This window comes from Sapajus apella, unplaced genomic scaffold, assembly GCF_009761245.1.
Source record: "Sapajus apella isolate SASKATOON/1434 unplaced genomic scaffold, GSC_monkey_1.0 scaffold4, whole genome shotgun sequence".
Lineage (NCBI taxonomy): Eukaryota > Metazoa > Chordata > Mammalia > Primates > Cebidae > Sapajus > Sapajus apella.
Genome location: NW_022436944.1, coordinates 21,455,491 through 21,480,323, shown reverse-complemented (window position 1 = coordinate 21,480,323; position 24,833 = coordinate 21,455,491). Strand labels below are relative to the sequence as shown.

Sequence of the window (24,833 nt, the reverse complement as noted above, 5' to 3'; positions counted from 1 at the left end):
TTAAAACGTTACTTAAAATTCATGGCTTGAAGAGTATTCGATGCCACGGGAAATGCTTACAATATACTATTTTTTAAATCAGACAAATACAAAATTTTGTCTTTATGCTTATCGATATGTGCACATATCTTGATTTTATAAAGAAAATATAGGAAAATATACAAACAGAAAAAAATGAATACTATCACAGTGTTTTACATTGTTTACTAATTGATAGTGTGTTCATGGACAAATTTAAATTTATTTTTAACTGTCTTTGTTTTTAGTTACAAGCATTTATTGTCATTGTAACCAGAAATACAATTCTAAATGATGTCATGCCATCTTCATTAGATCTACTATAACCTATTACTTACTGATATCTACCAGTGCTTCTACATTTCTTATAGGAGTTCTGTCATTTCTTACTAGAGCTTTCAGAATAATTTAGATGAAAAACATCATTTAAAGGGCTAAACTGACTACATCCTAGGCATATCATCAAAATAAATCCAGATTCCCCAAATATTTATTTTTATCTTCATCAAAATGAAAGCAAATGTTTTCAGCTGTATCATTTTAAACACACACATACATAACCAAAAACTAAAACTGCTATGGTGGCATGATAAACCTAGATGGGCATGTATTAAACTACTCTGTCCATTCCCAATCTAGTTTTGTCTGTGTGTTAATTTGAACACTAAAGTACATCTACTGCCACCTGAAACTGTCACAATGAGAAAAACAAATGAAATTTTAAAATAAATACCATGTGTAGTTAGGGTGTCCCAACTCCAAATAAGGTGAGGAAGATCAGCATTCTAATCTGAATGCAAGCTACTCCTCTGTAGATTTGTTCAGCAGGAGTTTCAGCCATAAGCTTACCTACAGTTACCACTACAAGCAAACAAACTACGAAAGTAAAAAAACAATCACATAAAAACCAAACTTTCAAATAAAAGTTGTGAAACATAAATTTACAATTAGAAAGTAGTTATAGTTGTCCATAAAGTTTTCTTTTGTACTTTTGTTTTCATGAATTTTTAAAAGGCTGAGTCAAATTAAATCCTTCCTTCCTTACTGTTATCTCTTGACATTCTCAAAATCCAGAAGCCATGAGTAAGCCTCACTCATGTTATCTCATAAAAGTGATGATGTTAGTCAGCTAAGAATTTACTGAAAGTTATAGGGTGGTGTATACAATAAGAGCACTAGTAAATAAGAAATTAATGAATAACTAAAGGTCAAACAGATTCATAAAATGTAATTGGAGTTAAGTTGCAGAATGCTGTCTCTTGCATAAAAGTTATGATCCCCTGGCCTTAAAACAAGGATGGTAAGGGGACATAAATTTCTTTTACTTAGTTGCATCTATTTCATAGTTTTCTTTTTTCCCATGAATTTCTAAACAATTGCTCTTCTTAAAAGCTGACAAAGTATTCAATGTGCTTAGAACTTTATAATACAGTTCCACATTAAAAAACATGTATTTCATGTAATGCTAAGTCCTTACTTGGGTCCCTACTGTCAAAAACATCCATAAAAATTTAAAATAATGTAATGCTTTACAAAGCATCAAGAGGAACAATCACTGAAGAAAGTAATGAGAAAATCAAATATTAAAGGTGCATTTCTGCAAGTTCTTTGGAACTAAATAAATGGATGTAAATTATACCCCTCCTTTCAGTTGTATTCTTATGAGATTTGACAAACAGATGGTCCTCTCCCTGTCACTTTTGGCCATTTCCATTGGTAAGCAGGGTCAGACGAATATAGCCTACCCTACACCAGTGTTCTAGAATCAGTCCCACACTTTGTGGGAGCTGAGGAGGAGGGTAGGTGAAGAGAAAGAGAGAGAAAGACATATTAACAGCAGCAAAGGCTGTGGTTGAATTCTGCATTGTTGGTATAGTCATTATATTCATGGGCATAAGGAATCGATGGAGACAGCTTCCTCATCTCTGGATTACATCTATGGAAGCCTATTTCTGAACTCAATACTTCCAATGGTGGGCTCCTGATTCCCAACTGGGTCAGAGGTAGTAACCTCCTACTTTGGTCAGCTCTTTCCGCTGTTCTAGAAGTCACTACTAGAAGCTTTGCTAAAGCCTATTTTTCCAGGCTTTCCAATAATTGTATAATCTTGTAATTACTTTTGTTAAATCTACTTTCACTCAAGATATCTAAAATGGGTTTTTCTTTTGAATAGAGCCCTGACCAATACAGGGTTTCCACTTATCTTGTTAGCTGTGACTAGGGTAAGTCATGGGTTAATTGACTGGCCCCCTGTAAGGCCTATAGGCCCTGAAGCTTCCAGAGGCTGGGAGTTCTGAAGCACTGCAATTCAAGAGATACAATCTCTACCCTCTGGCAGGTTAAAATCCAGCTAAGAAGGTAAAGTTAATTCACATGAAAAGACTGAGAATAACATACTAAATACTAATTTAAATCACAGATTATATATTTGCAGCAAATACTGCAGGAGTTCAACATTGAACGGACAATAAAAATCTATTTTAAAAAACTAGAATATAAGACTTAATATATCTAGGATCAGTTTCTCAGATTGGAGAAGCAGAGTCTGTAATGAGGAAAAGTGTTCAAATAGATTTTCAAGGACTTTTCCAGTTACAACAAAATAATTTTTTGAGAATATTGTGATAAAATGTCATAAGAAACAGCTAGCTAAATGAGCTAGATAGAGGCCTTAAAAATGACAAACAGTATTTTGACAGTCAAGGGACCTGGAAATACAATACCCTCCTCCCCAAAAAGATGGGTAAAAGCATGATAACTTGGTTGGATAGTGAAGAATCCAGTATGAATAGAGAGTGTAAATTGGAAAACAAAAATAAATACACTTGGAAATAAAGAAGGCATTGGTAGCAGGGGCAGTGAAATTAGAAGGGCATCAACAGACTGTAGCAGTTTCTCAACTTCAGCACTACTGACATTTGCGGCCAGATAATTCTTTCTTGGAATAGGGATGGGAGAGAGTGATAGGTCATACTGTGCAATGCAGGACATTTTAGCAGAGTCCCTGGACTCAACCCACAGGATGCCAGTAACACCCACTGCTCACAACTCTAGACGTTATCAAATATTCCAGGGGGGGACAAAACCCCTTTGATTAAGAGTCACTGGACTCAAGAAAGATGAGACAAGAGAAATAATTTTAGGAACAATAATAATTATCTACTTCAGTGATGTATACTTAGAGGGGGCTCAGAACACATTAGTGAAGAGGCCAGGCACCTGCTATGGTGACTAGAAGTCACCAGGAGTGCACAAGTACCCCCTATAAAGACAGGACTCCTCAGAGTCAGCCAGCTGTTGTTGCCATATAGGAAAGCAAACTCAGGTTTCCAGGCCTTCCTTTCCTTTTTTTTCTCCAAGACAAGAAAAATTCTGATTTTTAAGTAAAATTTCCTGATTTAAAAAACATAGAACTTAATTTGAGACTTTTGAAAAACAATATGCAGGCTAGGTTTGATCCTGAGGCTACCAGAGTCCTGCAGTGTAGACTAAGGTAGTGAGAACTTGGAAGGTGTTTGGGAAGATAAATTTATGGATCTGGATCAAACAAATCAACTATAAAAACATGTATTTGAGAAAAAGGGGCAAAGGTGAACTTGGATAGGTGTTAAATAACATTAAGGAATCACTGTTGAATGCAATAACAATATTATGTTAAAAATAATCTTTACCTATGTCAGATACATAATTATTTATACAGGCAGGCAGGCGCGCGCACACACACACACACACACACACACACACACTTACTTTTCACTACAAATGAAACAAACAAAAAAAGACAGACAAAATAATGAGCAAAGCAATATACCTGAATACTAAGAATAAATCAGAGGAATGAGAAAAAATGACTTCAAAGTTCTGAAGTTCAAAGTCAGAGGTCTCTAGTCTCCTTGTATAGAGAGCTCCATCTGGCTATATCAAGAAAGCAAACACTCCTCTGTACTATTTCTGCATTTGCCCTAATATTTAAAAAACATCATCCTCAAATTCTTTGTAACACACTTAATCATAATAAAAGAGGAAATAACACAACTCTCCAATAATTCAAAGCACAACAGACTTGTACTAAAATTTATCAGAAACACCAAGCAATATGAAACACCCTCATCCAATAAGAAATACATTCATTACCATATCATAAAATTACAGAATCTATATTTCTGAATCTGTGCTGATTACTGAAGTAACCAGCTGACTTCCTGAAACCAAATAAAAAACAAATACACACCCTTCTCAGTGTGTATGTTGCATCAGGGTCCATGCACACTGGACCACAGGTTGAAAACTATGGCATGCAAAGAATGGCTTTGATATTCCATTTAATACGGTTAATATGAAATGCTACAATAGCAATAAGCATAATCCAGATAAATAAATACCAAGGATGAAACTACCCAAACCATATTTCTGTTCAGGGAAGAATTCAGTGTCACATTTTACATAAGCAAAATTTCCCTTGTCAGCACTCAGCAGTGGCTTCTAGTTCAGATTTTTCTGAATAAATTGTGTAAACCCATTGAAGTCACATATTTTGGAATTTTCTACCATACTTAAAAGCAATTTCCTTTCCTCTATTTCACTTACCCTCTGCCTCCCATCACCTCTTCAAACTGAATAGGACTCTTTTTTGAAAGAATTTTCTACAAATCAAACATGCTTTGAAACTAATTTAAGTGTGGGATATTCTGAGAATCATTAAGAAAAATTCATGTCTTACGTCAATAAAGAATTTAAATCTAGTTATAGAAAATGAGATATAACTATCAATTATAGTTATTTTTTAAGTTTGTGTATACAGTTCAAAAGTAGGCTTCTTAGTTTATCTTTTATCTCAACATGAAAAAATCTCACTTATCCATGGAGTTGCTGGTACTAGAGTTATAGAGCCATTTAATGACTTTCTATGAAGAAGAGGAGCATGGTTGTTTAGGATATTATATTAGCTGTTTAGAATGTAATAGTTCATTTCTAAAAGACATGTTTATACTTGAGGAACATAAAATATCAAGTAAGTGATATTAAATAGTAAGATAAAAGTTAGTTTACCATTTTAATAAACCAGATTTTTATTTTAGCTAATATACTGTACAAAAGTAAAGCTACTGGTATTTATTTGCTTGTTCAATAAATCATGGTTAATTTCCAAAAACCAATACCCAGGATAAATACTTCTGTAATATTTGCTAATCTTATACTTGAAAAATAACTGTATAAGTAACTATATACGTTTGTAAAACTAAGTCACCCACTTTCTCTTCCAATTGTTTTGTTTAAACTGCTTCCTTAAATTTACATAAAATCCTTCTAGAAACAACAGGAAAAATAGCCAGAAAAAAAAAATAACTCGACACCACCATCTACTCCAAGGATTAAGCTGAGAGTATACCTCTCACTAGATATGCTCCAGTCTAAAGATGCAAACACCTGTAGAACAAATGCTACTCTGACAATGACCTAGCAGTATATCAAAGAAGAAACATCCAGATTAAAACTCATAGTTTCTATTCCTTTCTTAATGCTCAACAATAATCTCCATGGCTAGTAAACACATATGTGTACATACACATTCAGACATATGTGTATGCACATACTTTTCTCCTACAAATTGATTTCATTTATATTTACCATGTTTCTAATTCATTAAATGCAATCATATTTTAAAGATAATTAATGAATCTAAAAGGTGGATCTAGGTATTCTGATATTTATGTAACAAGTTGGAAAAGAGTCCCCAATTTTTAAGTAGTTTACATTATAATACTTTTTCTTAACTTCCATGTAGCCAATAAAAAGAATGAGATCATGTCTTTTGTGAGAATATGGATGGAGCAGGAGGCTTTTATCCTCAGAAAACTAAAATCCAAATACTGAATATTCTCACTTATATACGCAGAAGCTAAATGATGAGAACTCATGAACACAAAGAAGAGGACAACAGACACTGGGCTGTACTTGAGGGTGACGGTGGAAGGAGAGAGAGGAGCAGAGGCGATAACCCCAGGTACTGGGCTTAATACCTGGGTGATGAAATAATCTGTACAACAAACTCCCATTACATGAGTTCACCTGTGTAACAAACCTTCACATGTACCCCCGAACCTAAAGTAAAAGTTAAAAAAAGAGTTACCAGCATAATTGTTATTAATTTATTTGACTTAAAAGCACTGAAACAGATGAATGTTAAGTTATTTTTTCATCAGCTTACAATATTTAAATGTATTGAAGAGGATATGGTTCATCTCTGAAGACAGAAAATAGCTTCATATAAACACCAGACTGTTTTCTCTTCTCATATAAAAATACTTGGGAGTATTTTAAATGTAAATTTAATTCTAGTTATTCTTGGCCTACTGTCCTGCATCTAAATCAAAAGCTAATTAGAGAATAAGGCAACGCCAAGTCCTGGCCAAGTCCAAGCCTTGATACAATAAGTAGTAGAAAAAGTAGAATTTAAAACACAAAACAACCTTGATTCTATGCCTTCTTTGGCCTACCAAATATATTAGTAGTAAATTTTCTTGAGACCTCTTTTCTGATTCCTGTAGCCCTCTGTCTCTACCATCATTCTGACACTTAAAAGTCAAGAGACATCAAATCACAGCACTATAAGGATCACAAAGTACAAGTGAAGTTTGAAGAGGCTCAAGAATCAGCTCAAGGTGGGTGAGTGAAAAGATGAGAACTTACATACAGGTTTCCTGATGCCAGATGTGTGAGTTCTCCCTGTAGCTCGGGTTGCTTACCCGTAAGTATTTGTTTGATTTGCCAAGTTTTATGCATTATTTTCCCTGTAAGAATCTTAGAATTTCAATATAGAACAGCAACTGAACCTTGTATGGTTTTTGTTTGTTCATTCTGGTTTGTTTTTCTGTTTTTCCCTCACACAAAGCAACAGAACACAGACTAGCCAGTCAATAAATATTCCAATTATACTTTAAAATATTAATTATCAAAACTTTACAGTATTACACAATGGGAATTATTGTTAGCATACATTTGCATCTCAGAAGTTACAATGCTGTTAGTTACCTCTAGAAAAAAACTGCATTATAAGAGAATTTGTAAAGCTTAGCTAAATAAACTAATGTAAATTTACTAAATTATGTGGGTTTTTAAAAGCATATACAATTGCCACTAAAATCAAGAACTAAGGCAATACATAAATAGTTATGGGCAACAGCATAAAAAATTTCTACCTATAGAAGAAAATAAAGTGCCCAATGGCTAGAGTTATGCTAATATGTCCCTAAGAAATGACAAATATACCTAGGCCATCTGTTTGCACTTGTCTACCCATGGCCCTCATGGACTCCAACCGTAGAGAAGAGTTGTCTGCATAAAAGGAAGTGGTAGGGCCGGGCCCGGTGGCTCACGCCTGTAATCCCAATACTTTGGGAGGCTGACGCGGGCGGATCACGAGGTCAAGAGATTGAGACCATCCTGGCCAACATGGTGAAATCCCGTCTCTACTAAAAATACAAAAAAAATAGCCAGGCATGGTGGCACACGCCTGTGGTCCTAGCGACTCAGGAGGCTGAGGTGGAAGAATCGCTTGAACCCAGGAGGCGGAGGTTGCAGTGAGCCAAGATTCTGCTACTGCACTCCAGCCTGGTGACAGAGCAAGAGTCCATCTCAGCATAAAAAAAAAATAAAAAAAAAAAAAAGGAAGTGGTAGGAAGAGTGAGAAATGAGAGTGAAGAGGGGAGAAAGAAACACTGGGCAAGGAAACAGAACTCATGAACCCCCAAAATGTGCCGGGTGTGCAGGTATAGTAAAGTCAGAGAAGAGTAAAAACTCTGAATCTCTACTTTGTAAGTCTGCTCATTTCTTTGCTTTGGTGATTTTCCAGTGTAGGGTTTTGTTTTGTTTTGCCCTTGGTTACTTAGTAAAGTCACTGTTTAAAAAATTCCAACCTCGTCTAAACTAAACTAAGAAGAAAAGGAGGATTGTCCTTCTCTAGACGTGGCCGGCAGGAATTCCAAAGGCCCTGGACAAGCAGAGCGTCTGGTCACCACTGTGGTGCCAGCTGGAGGCCAGGAAAGAACCAGCATGGCCAGAGCCGGAGAAGAGGGCTCTGAAGACAAGGAGCCTCACAGCTGCCCTGGGCAAGACTGGAAAATCCCATCAAAGAACCCATCTGCCCTCTTCATAATAGTACTATAAGACTTCCGCAGGTGATCAAATTAAGGAGATCATTTTCTGCTACCAGCAAACTGTTAGCTGGTTCCTTTTTTAAAAAAGAAATAATTTAAACTCTGTATTTGTCAAATTTGTTAAAGATGAAATAGCTGTTGGTGTTTACTACATTGCTAGAAACTGGAAGGGAAGATTTAAATGTTTAAAGAACCTGTTACAGAATGCATTTAAAAAGACCTCCATGTTACTGGCTCCCTTTTCAGCCCTGTGTGCAGCGTCTATATTTTGCACCTGAAAGCCCACACAAGTTATGGCTTCAAGCCATTTAAAACAGAATAGTCAATGACAGAGCAGCCTTGCCTATGAGACACTGCGTGCCGGGGCGCTGGAATAAAGAAGTATAGCTTCTGGAGCTTTTCTTCTCCCAGGCCAGATAGATGCCCTTGCATCAGGAAGCCAAGGTTGCCAAAATCCATATATCTGTTCCACTTGTTATGGTGCCTGTGGGAGGGTCAAACTATGGAACATGATGCATATTCAGTATCTCCTTACTGAACTTGAATGTCTGAGGCTGATCAGGGTAGTGTCAAGAACAATAAAAGTTATGTGTGCTTGAAAATTCCTTTGTCCCATAAAGATTTTTTACTTGTGCAAAGCAAAAAAAGAAAGAAAAAAAAAAAAAGCAGAAAAACGGCATTTAAATCAAAGGAAAGTCCTATCTCTCACCTATCCTTTGGAAGGAACCCTAAAATAGGTTAGCAGTAACTGGAAAGCAAATAAGAAAGTTCCTTGTAAAAATTTGTGAATATAACCCCAAATTGACTGAGCAGATGATTAGTTAATGCAATAAACACCCGGATGTCTTATGCACACAGATAAGAAAAGTAATATTAAAATTAATAAACTATCAGTATAACAAATGATATTTAATTTTAACTCTGGCCCATTTTAAAAAATTCACCAATGTTTATTAGAAACACTTTTCCCGACCACTCCCCCACCTCAATTAGCCCCTCGTTTTGGCTGTATGTTCAGCAAGACTCTTATTTGTATTAAAAGTCTATTAAGTATATTTACAGTAATAATCATGTTCTTTAAATTGTATTCAAACTTGAAATATGTTTTTTTTTAACTTCTGGTGTAGATTTTGATAAAAAAAATATAGTAGTTCTTCAGCCAAAAAGGACAGGACACTCCAATGTAGTATAACTTGTCACCTCTGTATTGATAATGCGTGGGGAGTATCCCCGTCATTCATGAACTTGCACAGGCTGATATTCTCTTGTGAAAAATAGTGTTAATTGCTCTTGAAATGAAAAGCAAAGGTTATCCAGTTGCTATTTATAGATTTTTTTTCCTGGTTAAAATTTATTTACAAACCTATACAAACTAAACTTTAAACCTAATTTCTCATAGCAGAAAAGAAATTGTAAACATGAAGCATAATTCCACACTAACAAATTAAGTATTTTCTCAATCACATCTTCTTTAAGAAATAAATTCAAGAAAGGGGAGGTATATCCATATTTTAAAATAGAAATTTTAAAATTATTTTTCTAAATCTGCCACAATATGCTACTAAAACAATCAAGGCCTGAAAAAAATGCATGAGTCAGTCAGTATGTAAGTATGTAAATGCACAAACCTGATTGCATTGTTTTAAAGAAAACCAAATTAAAATTATTAACAAAAGTACATTCCCTCTTTTAATAAACAAAAGAAAATCTTCCTTCTGTGTATAAAAACAACATTCCCTATCTTTGCTCTTTGAATTGCTTGTAAAGTTACTCTGAAAACAAAAACTTATTTGAAGTTACTATATTTTTAAATTACACGCAGTATTTTTTGCAGAGGTATCTTTGTGACACAGTTAGGCAGTAATCAATTCTGTACTGCTATACCATCTTTAATAGTGTAATTACTAAATATGGTTGCAACACGTAGGTTTTAAGGTAGTAAGAATCATAAAGATAACAAATAACAAAAGAGTTGTAGTCCCAGCTATTTGGGAGACTCAGGCTATAAGTAGGATCACCTGAGCCCAGGAGTTCCAGGCTGTAGTGAGCTATGACAGCATCACTGCATTCTAGCCTGACCCACAGAGTGAGACCTTGTCTATAAGTAAATAAAGTAATACTCTATAATTCTACTATTCTAGATAACTACCTTTAACTGCAATTTCAATAGCTTTGAAAATTAGTTCTGTTCAGTTTAGTTTGGCGAGGCAAGCAATCAACAGCAAATGCAAATGAGTAAAATGTAAATTAAAAAGAATATGTCACTTTAAAAGCCACTAAATTCTCAGTTTAGCCTAGTTTATAGCAATGATTAAAGAAGAACAAAAACACTCATTGATAAATGTGCTAATTATTTCCTCCCAGGAGCTCAGCCACAAATTCATAACCAGGTTTCTGGAACAAATTTCTAGAATGTACTCAAACTCTGAAGAAGAAATATGCATCTCCTTTCCAACTAGCCGTCAGAGTGTTTTATTCATTTTTGATCATGAGAACACTATTTACACCAAAGAACATGTCTTGTTAGCTTCAAGCACTGTGTTTAAAACGATGTAACAGAGAAACTCTATGTTTGAATGCAAAACACCATAGGAATCACTGGCAAATCCAAAAATGAAAAACAGGTCTCTGAAATGCCCAGAGCCAGCTGCTACTGTCCAGAATCCAGCTCCTTCCAACAGCAGATCTGCATGAGCCACACAGCTTAAGTGGGAATGTCATCTCCTAAGGCAAGGTTCAGCAAAGTTCTTCTGTACAGGACTAGCTAGTAAATATTTCAGACTTTGTGGCCCTATAGTCTCTGTAACTACTATTCAGCTCTGCCTTGTAGCACCAAAGGAGCCAGACAATACATAAATGAATGAATGTGGCTGGGAGCCAATAAACTTTTAATTTCCTATAATTTTCATGTTTTATAATATATTATTCTCCTTTTGGTATTTTTCAACCATTTAAAAATGTAAATATCATTGTTAGTTCATACGCCACACAAACACAAGTAGCTGTTTTGGATCTGCTACATTTGGCCTATGGGCCACAATTTACCACGCTGGCCTAGTGCCCAGTTTTCCTTCAGCCTGTGCCTACTCCTTTCTCCTCCTTTTACGTAACCTGCAAATTATGTGTTTTCCCCTTTAGCAAAGCATTCCATTTGTTTCTCTAAGTCACTGATGCCCAGTTTCTGTTTCTTTCGCATAGGTCCCAAAAGTTCAAGAGAACAATTATGAGGTCTGGAAAGGCAAGCACAGCCTGAAGAAAAGGCACAGGCTTCTCTCCTATTGCTTTCCAGCTCTGTGAGTTTGTGCAAGTTATATAACCATTCCAAATCTCCATTTCACCACCTATTAAAAAACTTATGATACCCAACTACCTGAAAGTAATAGTGAAGGTACCACATTGGATTGAGTAAAACAGGTAAAGGGGGAAATACAATCTATGGAGAAGGGTTGCCAAACATGGTTGAGAAGGTAGCAGATATTTCACTTTTAAGCTGTTAAATCATGTAGCATATGGGTCCCCAAGCAGAGAAAGGAAGCTTGGTGAATTCAGGAAGTTCTGAGGGAAGGAGCAACTAACAATCTCAGTGACTGCGTGCTACTTTTCATAAATCTAATAGGCCAGAAACTCAATAAAGAAAACCTGAGAATGTCTTTGTGGCAAAAGAACAGTGTAGAAACTGAAGAGCATAAAAATGAATAAAACTCAGCCCTTCACTTTAAAGAGTTTATAATGTATTAAACACAAGGATCTATTGTACTAAGTAAATATGATTTGTATAAACCAACTACATTAAGAAGTTAAAAAGAACCAAACAAAAATAGCAAGGGGAAGAATTCCCTAGGAACTAGACTTAAACAATAAACAGGATTTCAAAAAACTAAAAAGGAAGGAACAGAAAGTTGAGACTGCTATTCATGCATATATCTAGGATTACAGGACATGTGGATTCTCAATTCCAGTAGACATTACATTGTTCTTAGCAGACACTGCACTTCCATCAACGGTAAATTCCCATCCTGTCGTTTGGTACGATCAGCGTTTACGATGTTTTATTCCATGTGATGGATAGTAAAAAGGTAGCTCAATTTAATTTTCATTTCTTGTCTTCACATTCTCTAGAGTTGTTTTATATGTGTGTTTTCATGAGAAGTAAAAGGCACTGTCTGTTTATGGATGATATGTCATTCTGTATGGCTGAAGCACAGAATACAGAAAGTGCAGAGAGGACAAGACCCTCTCTCTTCCAGAGGTTTCTCCAGGATCTTGCTCTTTCCCTCTCCACCCCATAAATTGCTGGTTTGCATCAGTAGATAGGGACAAACTTTTCCTTTTTTCCTTCAATGTACCACAGTAAATTAGAGAGTTTATAAACGAATGAATGTGGTAGAAAAATACTGGTCTTGACAGAAACATATGAAACCATTTCCTTTATTTTTGCCCAAAACTTGTTTTCTACCCAATTTAGATCACAGAACAGTAAGGTGCCTCAGAAAACACACATAAATTTGATTCAGGTCTGGAGGCCTGAAGGCAAAGACTTGGCAGGAATACTTCCACCCATTTCTTATCCCATCTAGAAGGCAAAAAGTGCAGGAAGGATAAATTAGGGTACGAAACTGATTTACTGGCACTGATTAGCAAGGTTCTGCCTCTGAAAGCTCCCATAATGATATAATTTTCAGGTAACAATTCCTATACATTATTTTCAGAGAAAATGATTATTTCAACCAAAATCTTTTTTAGTCTTTCCACGCACAGCACACAGAACTCTCAAAAATTTAACAAAAAGTGATGTTCTCAACTCTGATCAACAGCAGAGGTAGGAAAAATTATACTCCAAAAATTGATGAATGTGTATCACATTCCCAACTACACAGGTAAAATTGAAAATCACTATAAATATTTGTTTTCAAAAATAATTTGCTGTTATTATTCCAGTAACACTATAATGCCACATTGCCTCAAATACAAATAGATTTGTCTAATCCAGTGACTTTCTACCCTGGGCAATTTTGTCCCTCTGGGGACATTTGGCCTTTTTTTTTTTTTTTTTGCCTTTTTTTTTTCATGCTCAGATCAGAAACGGAACTACTGGCATCTAGTGCACGGAGGCTAAGAATACTGCTAAACATCAATGCACAGGATAGTGCCCAAAAGGAAAAAAGTGTCTGGCTCAAAAATGTCAATAGAACCAAGAAACTGTGATCTAATCCATTTCTTTCTGGTTAGCTGGGATACGTTGACAAATATACAGGGTTAGAGATAAACACTCTTCTTAAAGAACTACTATTAAGCTAGACAATTTAGAGTCCTTTAGAAGATCTTGTTATTGTTTGTCAACAAGTAAGTTTCCATTTAGTAATTTTCAGTTGAAATATGTAAAGAATAAAATAGACCACAGTCCATGATTCTGCCCACCTTATCAAGCAGTGTACCACTACATTTACTAGTTTATCACATAACCTATGAGAACACCTACCTACACCGAAATTTGTAATCAAACTGACTACTGCTGGCTTCACTAATCACAAATCAGTATTTTCCCACATTTAGGCCCTAACTGAATTCCCATGCCTGCTTACCAAAAGTGACCAGTCCACATATTTAAACAGTGTGCATTATGTAATCTTCTGAGGAAACTTTCATATCTAAAATTCCCTTTCTCTGATATGACAATCCATTAAAAGTTTACTGTCCAGTCCCATGAAATTTAAAAGCCAGAGTGAGAAAGGTAGTTGATTTTGACTATAAACATAAAGGCAGCTACAAAGGGATGTCCTCTATTAAAAAGTAAAGGGTGTTGGCAATGAAATGGAATAAAATATACAAAGGCCAAAGAGGCCTCTCTAAATATAACAAAGTCCTTAAAGGGTATCTTATTCCCCAATAAAAGTTTCCTTGGGTGTTTCAACAAAGACATTTTTTTTCTGGGGAATTTTTTTGTTTTGTTTTTCCTTTTTAAATGTCTCTATTTCCAATTTTGCTGAAGGCATTTACATTACTTTTTCTATATATTATGCTAGAAGAAATATTTTTAAATTATGCAAAAGTTTAGTTCAAATTTAGAGGAATAACAGGGGTTCAGAAATCCTTTTTTAAATGGCCACGTATACCTAACAGAAAGAAAAGCATCCTGTAACTGATAGAAAGCCATCTGAATGGTGAAGTTTCTTAAGCTAACAAAGCAAGCACTGTTTGGTAGGAAATGTAGAAAGATGGGCAGTTCAGCCGTTTTCTGAAACACTTAAAGATGAAGACAAAACTACTGCTACATGGATTACTGGACTGTAGACCAAATGCCACTTTTTGAATGTAACTCTTAAATAGAAATTTCTATCCTTAGGCTTAAGAAAAATTAAGTGGAAAAGCACTTATTAACTAAGGGGAAAATCGTGCCAAAATAACTTTAAAAAAAAAAAAGGCCATTTAAATGCAAGATCTAATTTCAGAGAGTTGAGCACAAATGTGGAAAACAAGGATTTCTCATGTGCTGCAAAAGGCAGCAAAGCATGTTTAGACAAACGTAGTGAAACTCTCTTTAATCTGGCTAAATGTAAAAAGTTTTGTTTTACATGAACTTGACTAGACTCTCGCTGCAGTTCCAGCTTCTGAAAACAAGAACAGCACTGGGCTCAAGAAAACGGTAGGTAAGGGGAGCAGCTGTGTGTCCACAGCTTCCCCTTCAAATCCCAAAGGAGGAAAGCTGCCGCCTGGAGATACTCGGTAGACAGGCAGCCTTACTGAAAGCAACCAAGGTTTTTGAGCGTTGTTTTTGGCAAGAGGGAGGTGTTACGGGCTGCTTCCTGGGGTGCTGGAAGGAATGTGTCACCATCAATCAGAAAGTACACTAAGCCCCGTGTTCAGTTCACAGAGGACTACAGCCTCGTCCATCACGGTAAACCCATGCCAACTCGCAGAAAGGAGGAGAAAGGAGAGCTGCAGGAAAGGTGTTGGTGCCCATGACCCGAAGGTCCAAAAGGAAACTTCAACTTGTTCTGCAGGGGAATTCGGGCACGCTGAGTTCTCCGAGAACTCCAAGGAGCCAACGGGGGCGGGTGCGCCTACACTTCCCCTGAGACCAGCGCCGCCACACCGCAACTCCGGGGAAGCTAGTGGGAGCCTGTCCCTCCCTGGAGAGGAGGGACAGGCCTCCACTAACTCACCTGGCCAGCCCCGCGGAAGGGCTGGTGGATGAATGAACTGCCACCCCCCACCCCCCACGGCCGGGCCTCGCGGGACAGCGGCGGACCGCGGGGTGCTCACCTGTGGGGATGCTCGAGGGCTTCTCCGAGTCCGCACTTAGGCAGGGATTCCAGGGGTGAAGGACGAGCACAAGGAGCAGCAGCTGAGGCGTCACCGTGCGCCCCACCATGTTCGGCCCTGGAGGGCCGCGCGGGCTCCGGCGCCCACGGCCCCGCAGCGCCGCACTTCTCGCGAGAGCGCAGGGACCCAGGTCCGCCCCGGGCTGAAATTGCGGGCGGGAGCAGGCGGGCGAGGCGCGCGGCTGACAGCCGGAGCGGCGCGTAACGCAGCGGAGTCAGTCGGGTCGTCGGCGGAGGCGCACAGCAGCTGGCGCCGCGGGCGCTGCGACGCCTTATAGGCTCCCTGAGGGGAGGCGACGGGGCGGGCCGCGCCCTGGCTATTGGCCGCCCGCTGACCTGCCCCCGCCGCGCGCTCGGTGCGGTCGCCTCCGCTCGCCCTCCCGGGCCCGACGTCTGGACTGTTTGCTCAGCGCGGACGCTATTTAAGGAGCTGCCTGCGGCTACGTGTGGAGGCTCACGCGGCGCTTCTGGCTGAAACCGGGAAGCCTGCACTTTGGTTTGGGAGTGGGTTTGGGAGAGGGAGGAGGAGCCGCCGGGAATCTGGCGGGAGGGCGGTGCTCCCGTCTCGGTTCCTGTCTGCTGCCTCAGGAGCTTCCACAGCAGCCTCGAAGGGCCAGAAGTTGCTCTTCTGCGGACTTGGATACTCCAGCCAATCTGAAGTGACTGCACTTCTGCAGCAATCTTGGCTGAATGGGACCTCGCCAGGCGCTAAGCCATGGAAAATGGATCGCCCCTCATTAATTCGGGGGCAGGTTCATCACCCTGTAAAAGGAAGGCTGTGCTTTTATTTGACTTCGTAAACCGAAACTTTTATTGTCCGGTGAACATTTCTTGCTCCGTCGCTTGTGCCAAGAGAGCGTTAGACGCTTTCCAGTAATGAGGCTTGTAAATCCTGCGGAATCGGAGCCCAACGTGTGTAATCCCGGGGCTGTGCTTACAAGATCTTCCACTCCACATGGAAAATTACTCACAAAGATAATGTCGGAGCGATGGAGTTCTCTGAGCCTTGGTCCCCACTGCTTCCACTTTTGACTGATGTCTAAGAAAATTCCAGTTGTTGTTGTTACTGTTCTCACATTTTAACTAGCCAAGGGTTGAATCTGTTGGAATGAGTAGGAGCAAAAGCACAATTAAGAAAAAAAGCTTGACAGTTTTGCCTCATACATTCAATGACATAAGCTATCATATAGGAGAAAGAGAACCAGACTGCTGCTACCATTCTGGAATCTTCTGCCTAAATTTTCTTGAAATGAGAAAAAAACAGAATCAAGACAACACCCGTTTTAACTCTGGGTCTTTGAAATTAAAACAGAAAATTGTGGAAAATATGTCCATTATGATCACATTTTGTCTAAAATTAACACAAGATAAGATGAGCTTAATGCTTTCATCTTATCTTGAAAGCATTAAAAACAGGTGGAAAAGCCTGCAAAGAAATGTTGCCTGGGATGTGACATTTTAGAAAAGAATCATTTCCTGTGTCCAGAACTAAGCCAGTTATTAGTCTGAAGGTTTTGAAGGTTTCCTCTCAGTTTTTTTAAAAGAAGAGGAAAACTGGAGAAAGTTCTGAGAAGAGTAACAAATAATTAAAGAAATGGAAACTATGACTTGTGAGAATGAAATAAGGTTTATTTAGTCTGAAGAGGGAAAAAAAGCTAAAAGATGGATGCCTTAATAACAGCCTTTTGTGTGTGAAAAACACAGCTTCATAAAACTAGGCACAAAGCAAACAGCATCAGTCGTCTCAGTCCAAGAACTCCGTTAGGAATGGCTGGTGTTTTGGCCAAATCTGTCTCCAGAAATCCAAACCAGTCATTGACAAACTCCTTGAACTTGACTTCTTGCTTCCTTGGTTCTCAGTATCTTTAAGACCTTGCACAGCTAGAACCTGGCTTTCTGGAACCTCCCACACCTCTCATTCCCCTCATGCACACTTAATGGCCTCTCTACATCGCAGGTGTATGTGGGTGTTTAAACTCCAAAAGTCCACTAATAATTGCAGATTACTATGACATTCTTCCTGCTCTGTGAAGATTCACAATGTCAGTACAGTGAGAGTCATAGAAATCAACTGTTTCTTTGGGATTTTCAAATACCTAGACACTTCTAACACAGTCTGAAAGAGCCCCAATTCTGAAACCAAATCCTTCCTGCCTTCTTATACTTCCAGTGGTCTGCTGAAGATTTCTACTTGGATGTTCCATTGGCAGAAACTCGGTATGTCTTTTAACTCATCAAATCCAGATCCCACTCAGCTCCCTCATCTCTGTTGATACTATTGCTCTCTAACTCATAAGGCCTCAGACATTTTTACTTCTCTCTTCCCATCCCCCACACCCACCAACTCAAAGAGCTGGACTCCAAATCTTGTCATTTTTTCCCTTTGTGTTGTCTCTTCATCTATTCCTTTCCATTCTCACTACTACCTCACTAACTAATGCACTCTTGAGTATATCCTAATGGTGCTGTTTCCTGTAGACTTTCCCCACCACCAGTGTGATACCACTATATACCACAACTAGATTAATCATACTCAGATATCCTTTTGATTGCTTCATCACCAAACAGATTTCATAACAGATCTGGAAAGAATCCAAATTCCCTAACCTAGTAGTCAGATTCCTTCATGCCAAACTAAACCCAACCCATGTAGTTTCCTTTATTATCTCCCAAAACAGACCAAATACTTTGTCACTTTAATTTTCTAAAGTTTAGGTAGGAATCATTTGGGTTCCTCCGAAGGCCAAGCATGAGCCCAAATTCAGTGACAAGCAGTTTGTGGAGTTTCGAGAAAACAATATAAGTGAAGTAAAATAACAGAGGAAAGGGAAAATATCCAATTAAATCAGCCACAGTGTGTAATTGGAGCTTAATCCCACAAAATTGATGTGCTATACATCACTCAGAAATATCCTGGTCAATGGGTCAGAGAACTGGGATATTATATTCCCAAAACCTATCAGTCATTGACTTAAAGGCTGAGGGACACTCATTAATTCCCAGGCCTTCCCGACTGCTATGGTAGCAGCCATTCCAATGATGTAACTCTTGATCATAATAAGTCAGGGTGGCATGCTCAGAAATGGTAAGGAAATTTGAGGAGAAATGAGAGAAGCAGCAGTTGCTCAGCAATCATACCTTTGTTTATGTTATTCTATATCTAAAAAAGACAAAATCTGTCCTCCTTCCTTCATTGGACTAATGTCTATCAAGCTCAAGTGCCACTTCCTACAGGAAGCCCAACTGGGGTAACTTGCACTACCTCACAGGCTGGGTTAGATGTCCCTGTTCCATGATTTCTAACTTCTGAAGCAAATCTCTCTCATTTGTGACAGGGTCTTTTCTTAGAATTATACACTCTGTTTATTGAGGTCAGAATTCAATTATTTTTCATCATTGAAGAGTAAGTACCATAGTAGCACATTTATTTATTCATTGATTCATTCAAAAAACATTCCATGACCACTATATCTCAGGCGCTGTTCTAGATAGATGTTGGTAAAAATAACTTATCAGTGACAGAAAAAACAAAAATCTATTGTACTTCCAGTTTCAGGTGAAACAAAGAGATAAGCATATTATGGTAATAAGTGATACAGAGAACGTAAATCAGGAAATGTAACTGGGAAAGACCAATAAGGAGGGGAGATATACTGAAACCTTAGTAAAGAGTCCTGGGAAAGCCCCACTGCAAAGATGATTCTTAAGCAAAGACCTGAAAGTGGTGAGAAAAAGAGAGGACCATGTTGTACAGGGGACCTGTGTTCCAGGCAGAAGAAACAGGAAGTGCAAAGACTGTGAGGCAAAAATACCTGGAGTGTGAGGAGGCAAGAGGGCAACTGAGTGTTCAGTGACTGTGGGTAAGAATAGTGTGAGATGAAGCCTGAGACGTAGCAAGCAGGGCAGAGGCAAGCAGATTAAACAGATAGTGTGTTAAGAGTAGAGCCTGATAGCAGCTTTGTCCTTTACCCTAAATGAATCAAAAAGCCATTTGGATGATTGTAAGCAGAGCAGTGACATGATCTGAAGTAGGATTTGAAAGGGATCACAGAGTCCACAGCTGCCACAATAGAGGAAGATAAGGGAGGGCGAGTGGTGAATAAAACATAAAGCCTGTAGACCAATTTGTAGGCTAATGCAGTGGTGCTGATGGAGGCTTTAAGCAAGTCAGTAGCAGTAAATGAGGGTCAGTTTTCAGATAGATTTGAATGTAGAGCCAGCAAAATTTGATGGTTTGAATGTGGGTGTAAGAGAGAAAAAGGAGTCAGAGAATATTTATGCAATGAATATTTGTGGAGTGAATAAGAAATAAAGCTTTAGGAATTCATGTAATAACCCTGGAGGTACAGAGGAAGGGGGATGTTAAATGAATTAGAGGACAAAGAAAAACCACCAGACATCCAAGAGCTGAAACTCAGAGAAGGCGGACCCTTCGAGGAAGGAGAAAAAAGAAATCAGCAAAGGACTGTTAAAGTCGGACAAATAGGAACACAGTGTTACAGAAGAGAGACTTGGCGAAATAGGAGGAAGCCTCAGGGAAGTCATTTATTATAGCATAGGGAAACACAAGTTTAAGATCAAAACTTAAATGGGAGCAGAAACCACAGTGAACGTAAGATATAAACTGGAGATGAGGGCTTGGAGAACACCATGAAGCAGAGCTTTTGTGCTGTGACTCTTCATTTTAAATCAGGCCTCTGCTGCAGATGGTCAGGGGATGACCTCTCTAATTTTAGGATGATCGAGTTGCCACAAATCTTAAGCTTTCCCTAATATATAAGAGGTTTGCAGTATAGTCTATAGGCCCCAGCCGTTTCCTAAATTCTTTAAACTGTAATTTGACAAGAATGATTTACCAGGTGACTTTTTCAAGCTAAACATCTTTTCAAACAAAACCTGTGTGACAAAATAAAGTGACCTGCTTAACACATTAAAACAGGTTTCTTCCTGCAACCAAAACAGTCATTTATTACAGGAAAAATGAACATGGGTTATCTTCTGAGGTGCTGTGTTTCTTTTGTTTCTTATTTGTGTTCAAGAGAGGACCAGGACACTTTAAAGTATATTTTTAAAATAACACTAGTTGTATGTTTTAGTCATTTTAGTGTGCTTATCTGGAATCTTCTTTAGGTGGATATGAGTTGTGAAACCCTTGTACCTAGCAAAGTGATGTCAGATGTAAAACTAAACTCAGCCAAGTGTAAAGTAAGAAGAGCAGGCCAGGATAGGAAAGAATGCCAGCAAACACAAGTATTTTGAAGATGATTCTAGCAGATGTTTGTGCTAGTCAAAACGATTGGGCAGAACTGTCTAGGCCATGAGTCATCCTACAGGGTCAGCAATCATTGTGGCATTCACATTCAGTCTTCCAGATATGTTTGACCAAAGTTCCACATGTCATCACATACTTGTTGGCATAGGTAACACCAGATTAGCATTAATTATGATTAACCACCATGTACAGTCAACATTTTCTTGTTCAACGGCAGTTTCTAATGATTTTTTTTAAATGGCTCTCTCCCTTTACAATCTCTCATTCTCCTGCTTCTTGCGACCATTTAGCTCCTTTCTCTGGCATCTGCTCTGCCCAGAGGTAGATTTACCCTGAAACTATTAAAGCTTAAATGTCAGTGTCCCTTACTTGCAAAGGTTCCTGTGAGTGTTAGGAGTGTCCAGGAGTTGTAGAATATGCTAGGCTAGAAAGGAAGCCAGGCTGTAATCAGGAACAATCACTAAGAAAACATTTCTCAGAAACTGCCTGGGGAAATCTGAGAGAAAAGGGGCCTGAGCCCCAAGGATTCACTAAATTATTAGGTTTTCTTTTCTTATCCTAAATAAGTCTTCACTTCTTTATTTTATTTTATATTTGTAACTTATATAATCTTTTTTAAAAAGATCTCTAATGCTTTAGACTCTCATAAATTTTGACTGGCTTATTGTCCTACCCCTTGAATCTAAAACCAATCCTTTCCATAATCACTGAGAATAAAAGAAGTCTATGCCCAATAATTCTTGGGCTCAGCATGGCATTGAATTTATCTGAGTCAGTTCTGATTGTACGCTATGCTCAATTTCTGATAATGATATTGTTACTTTATTCCTCTATTAGTAAGCATTTCTTCATATACCTTAGTTCAAGTATTTTAGTCACTATTTTGGATCCCTGTCTGATTGCATAATTCATCTCAGGCTGAGAAATTTCCTATCTTCTAAGTTTTCCAGAAAATGGAGTTCTGTCACTTAGTTGAACCTCTGAACCTCCTCAAGGTCTGCTGCCTGCATGCACTGTCTTACCATCTGCTATTAGGTATTTTCTTTACCTGTCCTGCTCCATGGCTCTTAGTCTGCTGGTTCTCATCATCCATATTCTGGCAGAGCTTATTATCACAGACCTGAGCTTAACATACATTGATTACAAGTGTTTGAATCAACCAGAATACTTTCAGTTAAACAATTATATTCTACTTGGTGAGATCTCCAAGGATGCTAGCTTGAAATGAAGTATAGTCTACCTAAGAAAATATAAAGATCTATTATGTAATAAAACAGATATAAAACTGTAATATTAGATATTGTTTTGTTAAAGATACAAATAACTCTAATATTAGGTGTTATAGAAAGAACAGAGGATAAAATCATAGAAAATTATAAAACTTTGGTGTTAGGGAAGTGGATATTCTTCAGAAATATAGCATAAAAGTACAAATGATATTCTTAATCTGCTATTCTTAAAATCTGGGTAATGCATTCTGTGGCTTTTTTTTTTTTTTTTTTTGAAAAAAAGGAAACATTTTTGCAATAGAACTGAAAGTAAGGAGAATTTACTTTAAAGCATGTACCAACAGAGAAAAGACTGGCCACACCATGTCCAGTCTGACTGCAGCACCTCAGAATTGTAAGTGTTGTCTTCTTTAGAGTATTTTTAAATTACAGGTTTCTGAAAGGGATGGTTTACATCAGGTATATATAATTTTCTGTATTATAGGCACAGATCACAATGCACAGAGCCACTTCATCGTTTTTGAAGATCACTGTAATGATCATGCAGGCCATTTGCTGAATGCATGTGAAATGTTCAGTGAACTCCCTGCAGACATCTTATTTTGCAAAGTTCTCTAACATTAACATCACACAACTCTGGTATTGAAAGGTAACCATTTGGTTACTGCCCTCTAATTTATCTTTTACTTCAAGCTCAGTATTTTTCTTAATTACTGCTGCAGTGTTACTTTGTTAGTGTCTATGGGCCCTCTTTTTTTAGCCCAGCTGTTAATATGTTTCTTTTTCTCTACCCCCACCTTATATGGTTCTTAAAAATTGGAATTCAGAGACTATTGACACCAATTTTTTCCTGAAACATTATTTAGGTGCAAAGGATTATCAGTATTTACCAAAAAAGGTTTTAGCTACAATGAAAAAACAAATATTTAAACAACAAAATATTAAATAAAAACTATTTTTTCCTTTAACATTTTAAATTTCAAAAAAATGAAAAATATTATCAAATCAACTAGTTTAATGCCTTCTTTGAATTCTTCAGTTTTTCAATAATTATAATTTGTTGCCTAAATCAAAATAAATAAATGATACAACTAGTATCCACACAGCAAGACAGACCAAAATCAGTCACAAAAGTAGAAAATCTCTTTATTCCATTCATCATGGTTTTCTTTTTCTTTTTCTTTGAGATAGAGTCTCACTCTGTTGTCCAGGCTGGAGTGCAGTGGTGCAATCTCAGCTCATGCAACCTCTGCCTCCTAGGTTCAGACAATTCTGTGCCTTAGCCTGGGGTTACAGGCACCTGCTACCACGCCCAGATAATTTTTTGTATTTTTAGTAGAGATGGGGTTTTACCATCTTGGCCAGACTGGTCTTGAACTCCTGAGCTTGTGATCCACCCACCTCAACCTCCCAAAGTGCTGGGATTATAGGCGTGAGCCACCGCGCCTGGCCCCACTCGTGTTCTTTTTAAGTAGGTGCACAGTTTTTCATTCAACAAATAGTTTTAGTGCAGCGACCACATTGCACACACTTCTTTTTGTCTTTCAGCTTTCCAAATGAACTAGATCCTGCTTTCTCTTTAAATACCTATATGCAAAAGCAAATCACTGTGCTAAACAATAAATTAAATTATGTTATAAATTGATTTAGTCTATATCTAAATTAAAATGTATTAAAGAAAAAGTAAATTTTATGAATTTGGGAAACTGGATTATATTGAATAGATTACAGTGTCCCAGATAAAATAATAATTTGAATTATCTTTTAAAGGTAAATATTTTGTTGTTATTTATTGTTGATATTACTAAGGTGTATTTGACATTGGTGTATAATTAAGTAATAAAAGTTATATAATTATTTCCTAGTCAAGGAAACAATTAATTTTGATACTGCAGCTACCTAAAACCAAAAATGCCTCTTTTTATGGTGAGAATAAATCAAGAGAAGGTAAGTTATTAAGAGTTTATTTGTAGTCTTTACTGTTGACGATAGGGGATATCCTCTCACTTTCATATGCACTAATTTCTTTTTCTATTACAAATTTGATTTCCATTTTTAGGAGGATACTTTAAGAACTACTCAACAATGACAGTATGATATTATGTTGACCTCAGGTCTTTGACTCAGGCCAATCTGGGTTCCAATCCTGATTTTGCCACTTATCATCTACGAACCCCTGGGCTGTTTTCATTGCCTCTTGATTTGGCTGAAATTAAATAAAACTTATTATTGCACATATGAAGTTATCCAAAGGCAGGGAAGTCCCCAGGCACAGTCTATTAGGTCTCTGTCTCTACTCTCTGATGTTATTGGCTCTGCCCTCCTATGGTTCTTGTACTGTTAGTAAGATGTTTGCAGAAGTCCTGGGCATTATGTTGACAGGAAGTTACCCAGAAAAAGAAAAAGAAGTGCTTTTACTTCTGTCTTTGCCCAGAAACTGCGCAAAAGTCATCCCCTGTGTCACTGGCCAGAATTAGGTCACAGGGTCATTTTTAAGCCAACCATGCTAGTGGAAAATGATTGCCCTTCATGTTTAGCGTCACATCTATTCCTGGAGCTGTAGATGATGTCAGCTTTCTCTGAATCACACAGGAGACTTTGATTTGGAAACTTAAACAAAATTTAGGTCCCATGAGGAAGAATGTATGAATGGCTGAGTAACCAATATAGTCCATTACCTATTAGTTGACTGCCTACCAAAGAAGATGGTTGAAACTTGTATATGAAGTTTGAATGATCAACATATTAAACATATATTCTTTAAAAACTGTATCATCAAAATGAACTTAGTCACTAAAGAGTGAGCTTGATGGTATCAACGTTCCATAACATATAA

At 37.7% G+C, this 24,833-nt stretch overlaps 1 protein-coding gene across 3 annotated transcripts in view; it reads right to left on the bottom strand.

The window, feature by feature from the left end:
- Positions 1-15,891, bottom strand: part of PLOD2 (procollagen-lysine,2-oxoglutarate 5-dioxygenase 2) — a 95,932-nt gene extending 80,041 nt beyond the window's left edge. Inside the window, exon 1 of one of the 3 annotated variants that reach the window (XM_032264139.1) lies at positions 15,438-15,891. In XM_032264139.1, the coding sequence (XP_032120030.1) occupies positions 15,438-15,546 (109 nt within the window). In that variant the 5' untranslated portion in view covers positions 15,547-15,891. The remainder of the gene's footprint in view (positions 1-15,437) is intronic. The other 2 variants (XM_032264146.1, XM_032264152.1) reach the window with 2 other exon arrangements.
- Between the last annotated feature and the right edge of the window lie 8,942 nt (positions 15,892-24,833).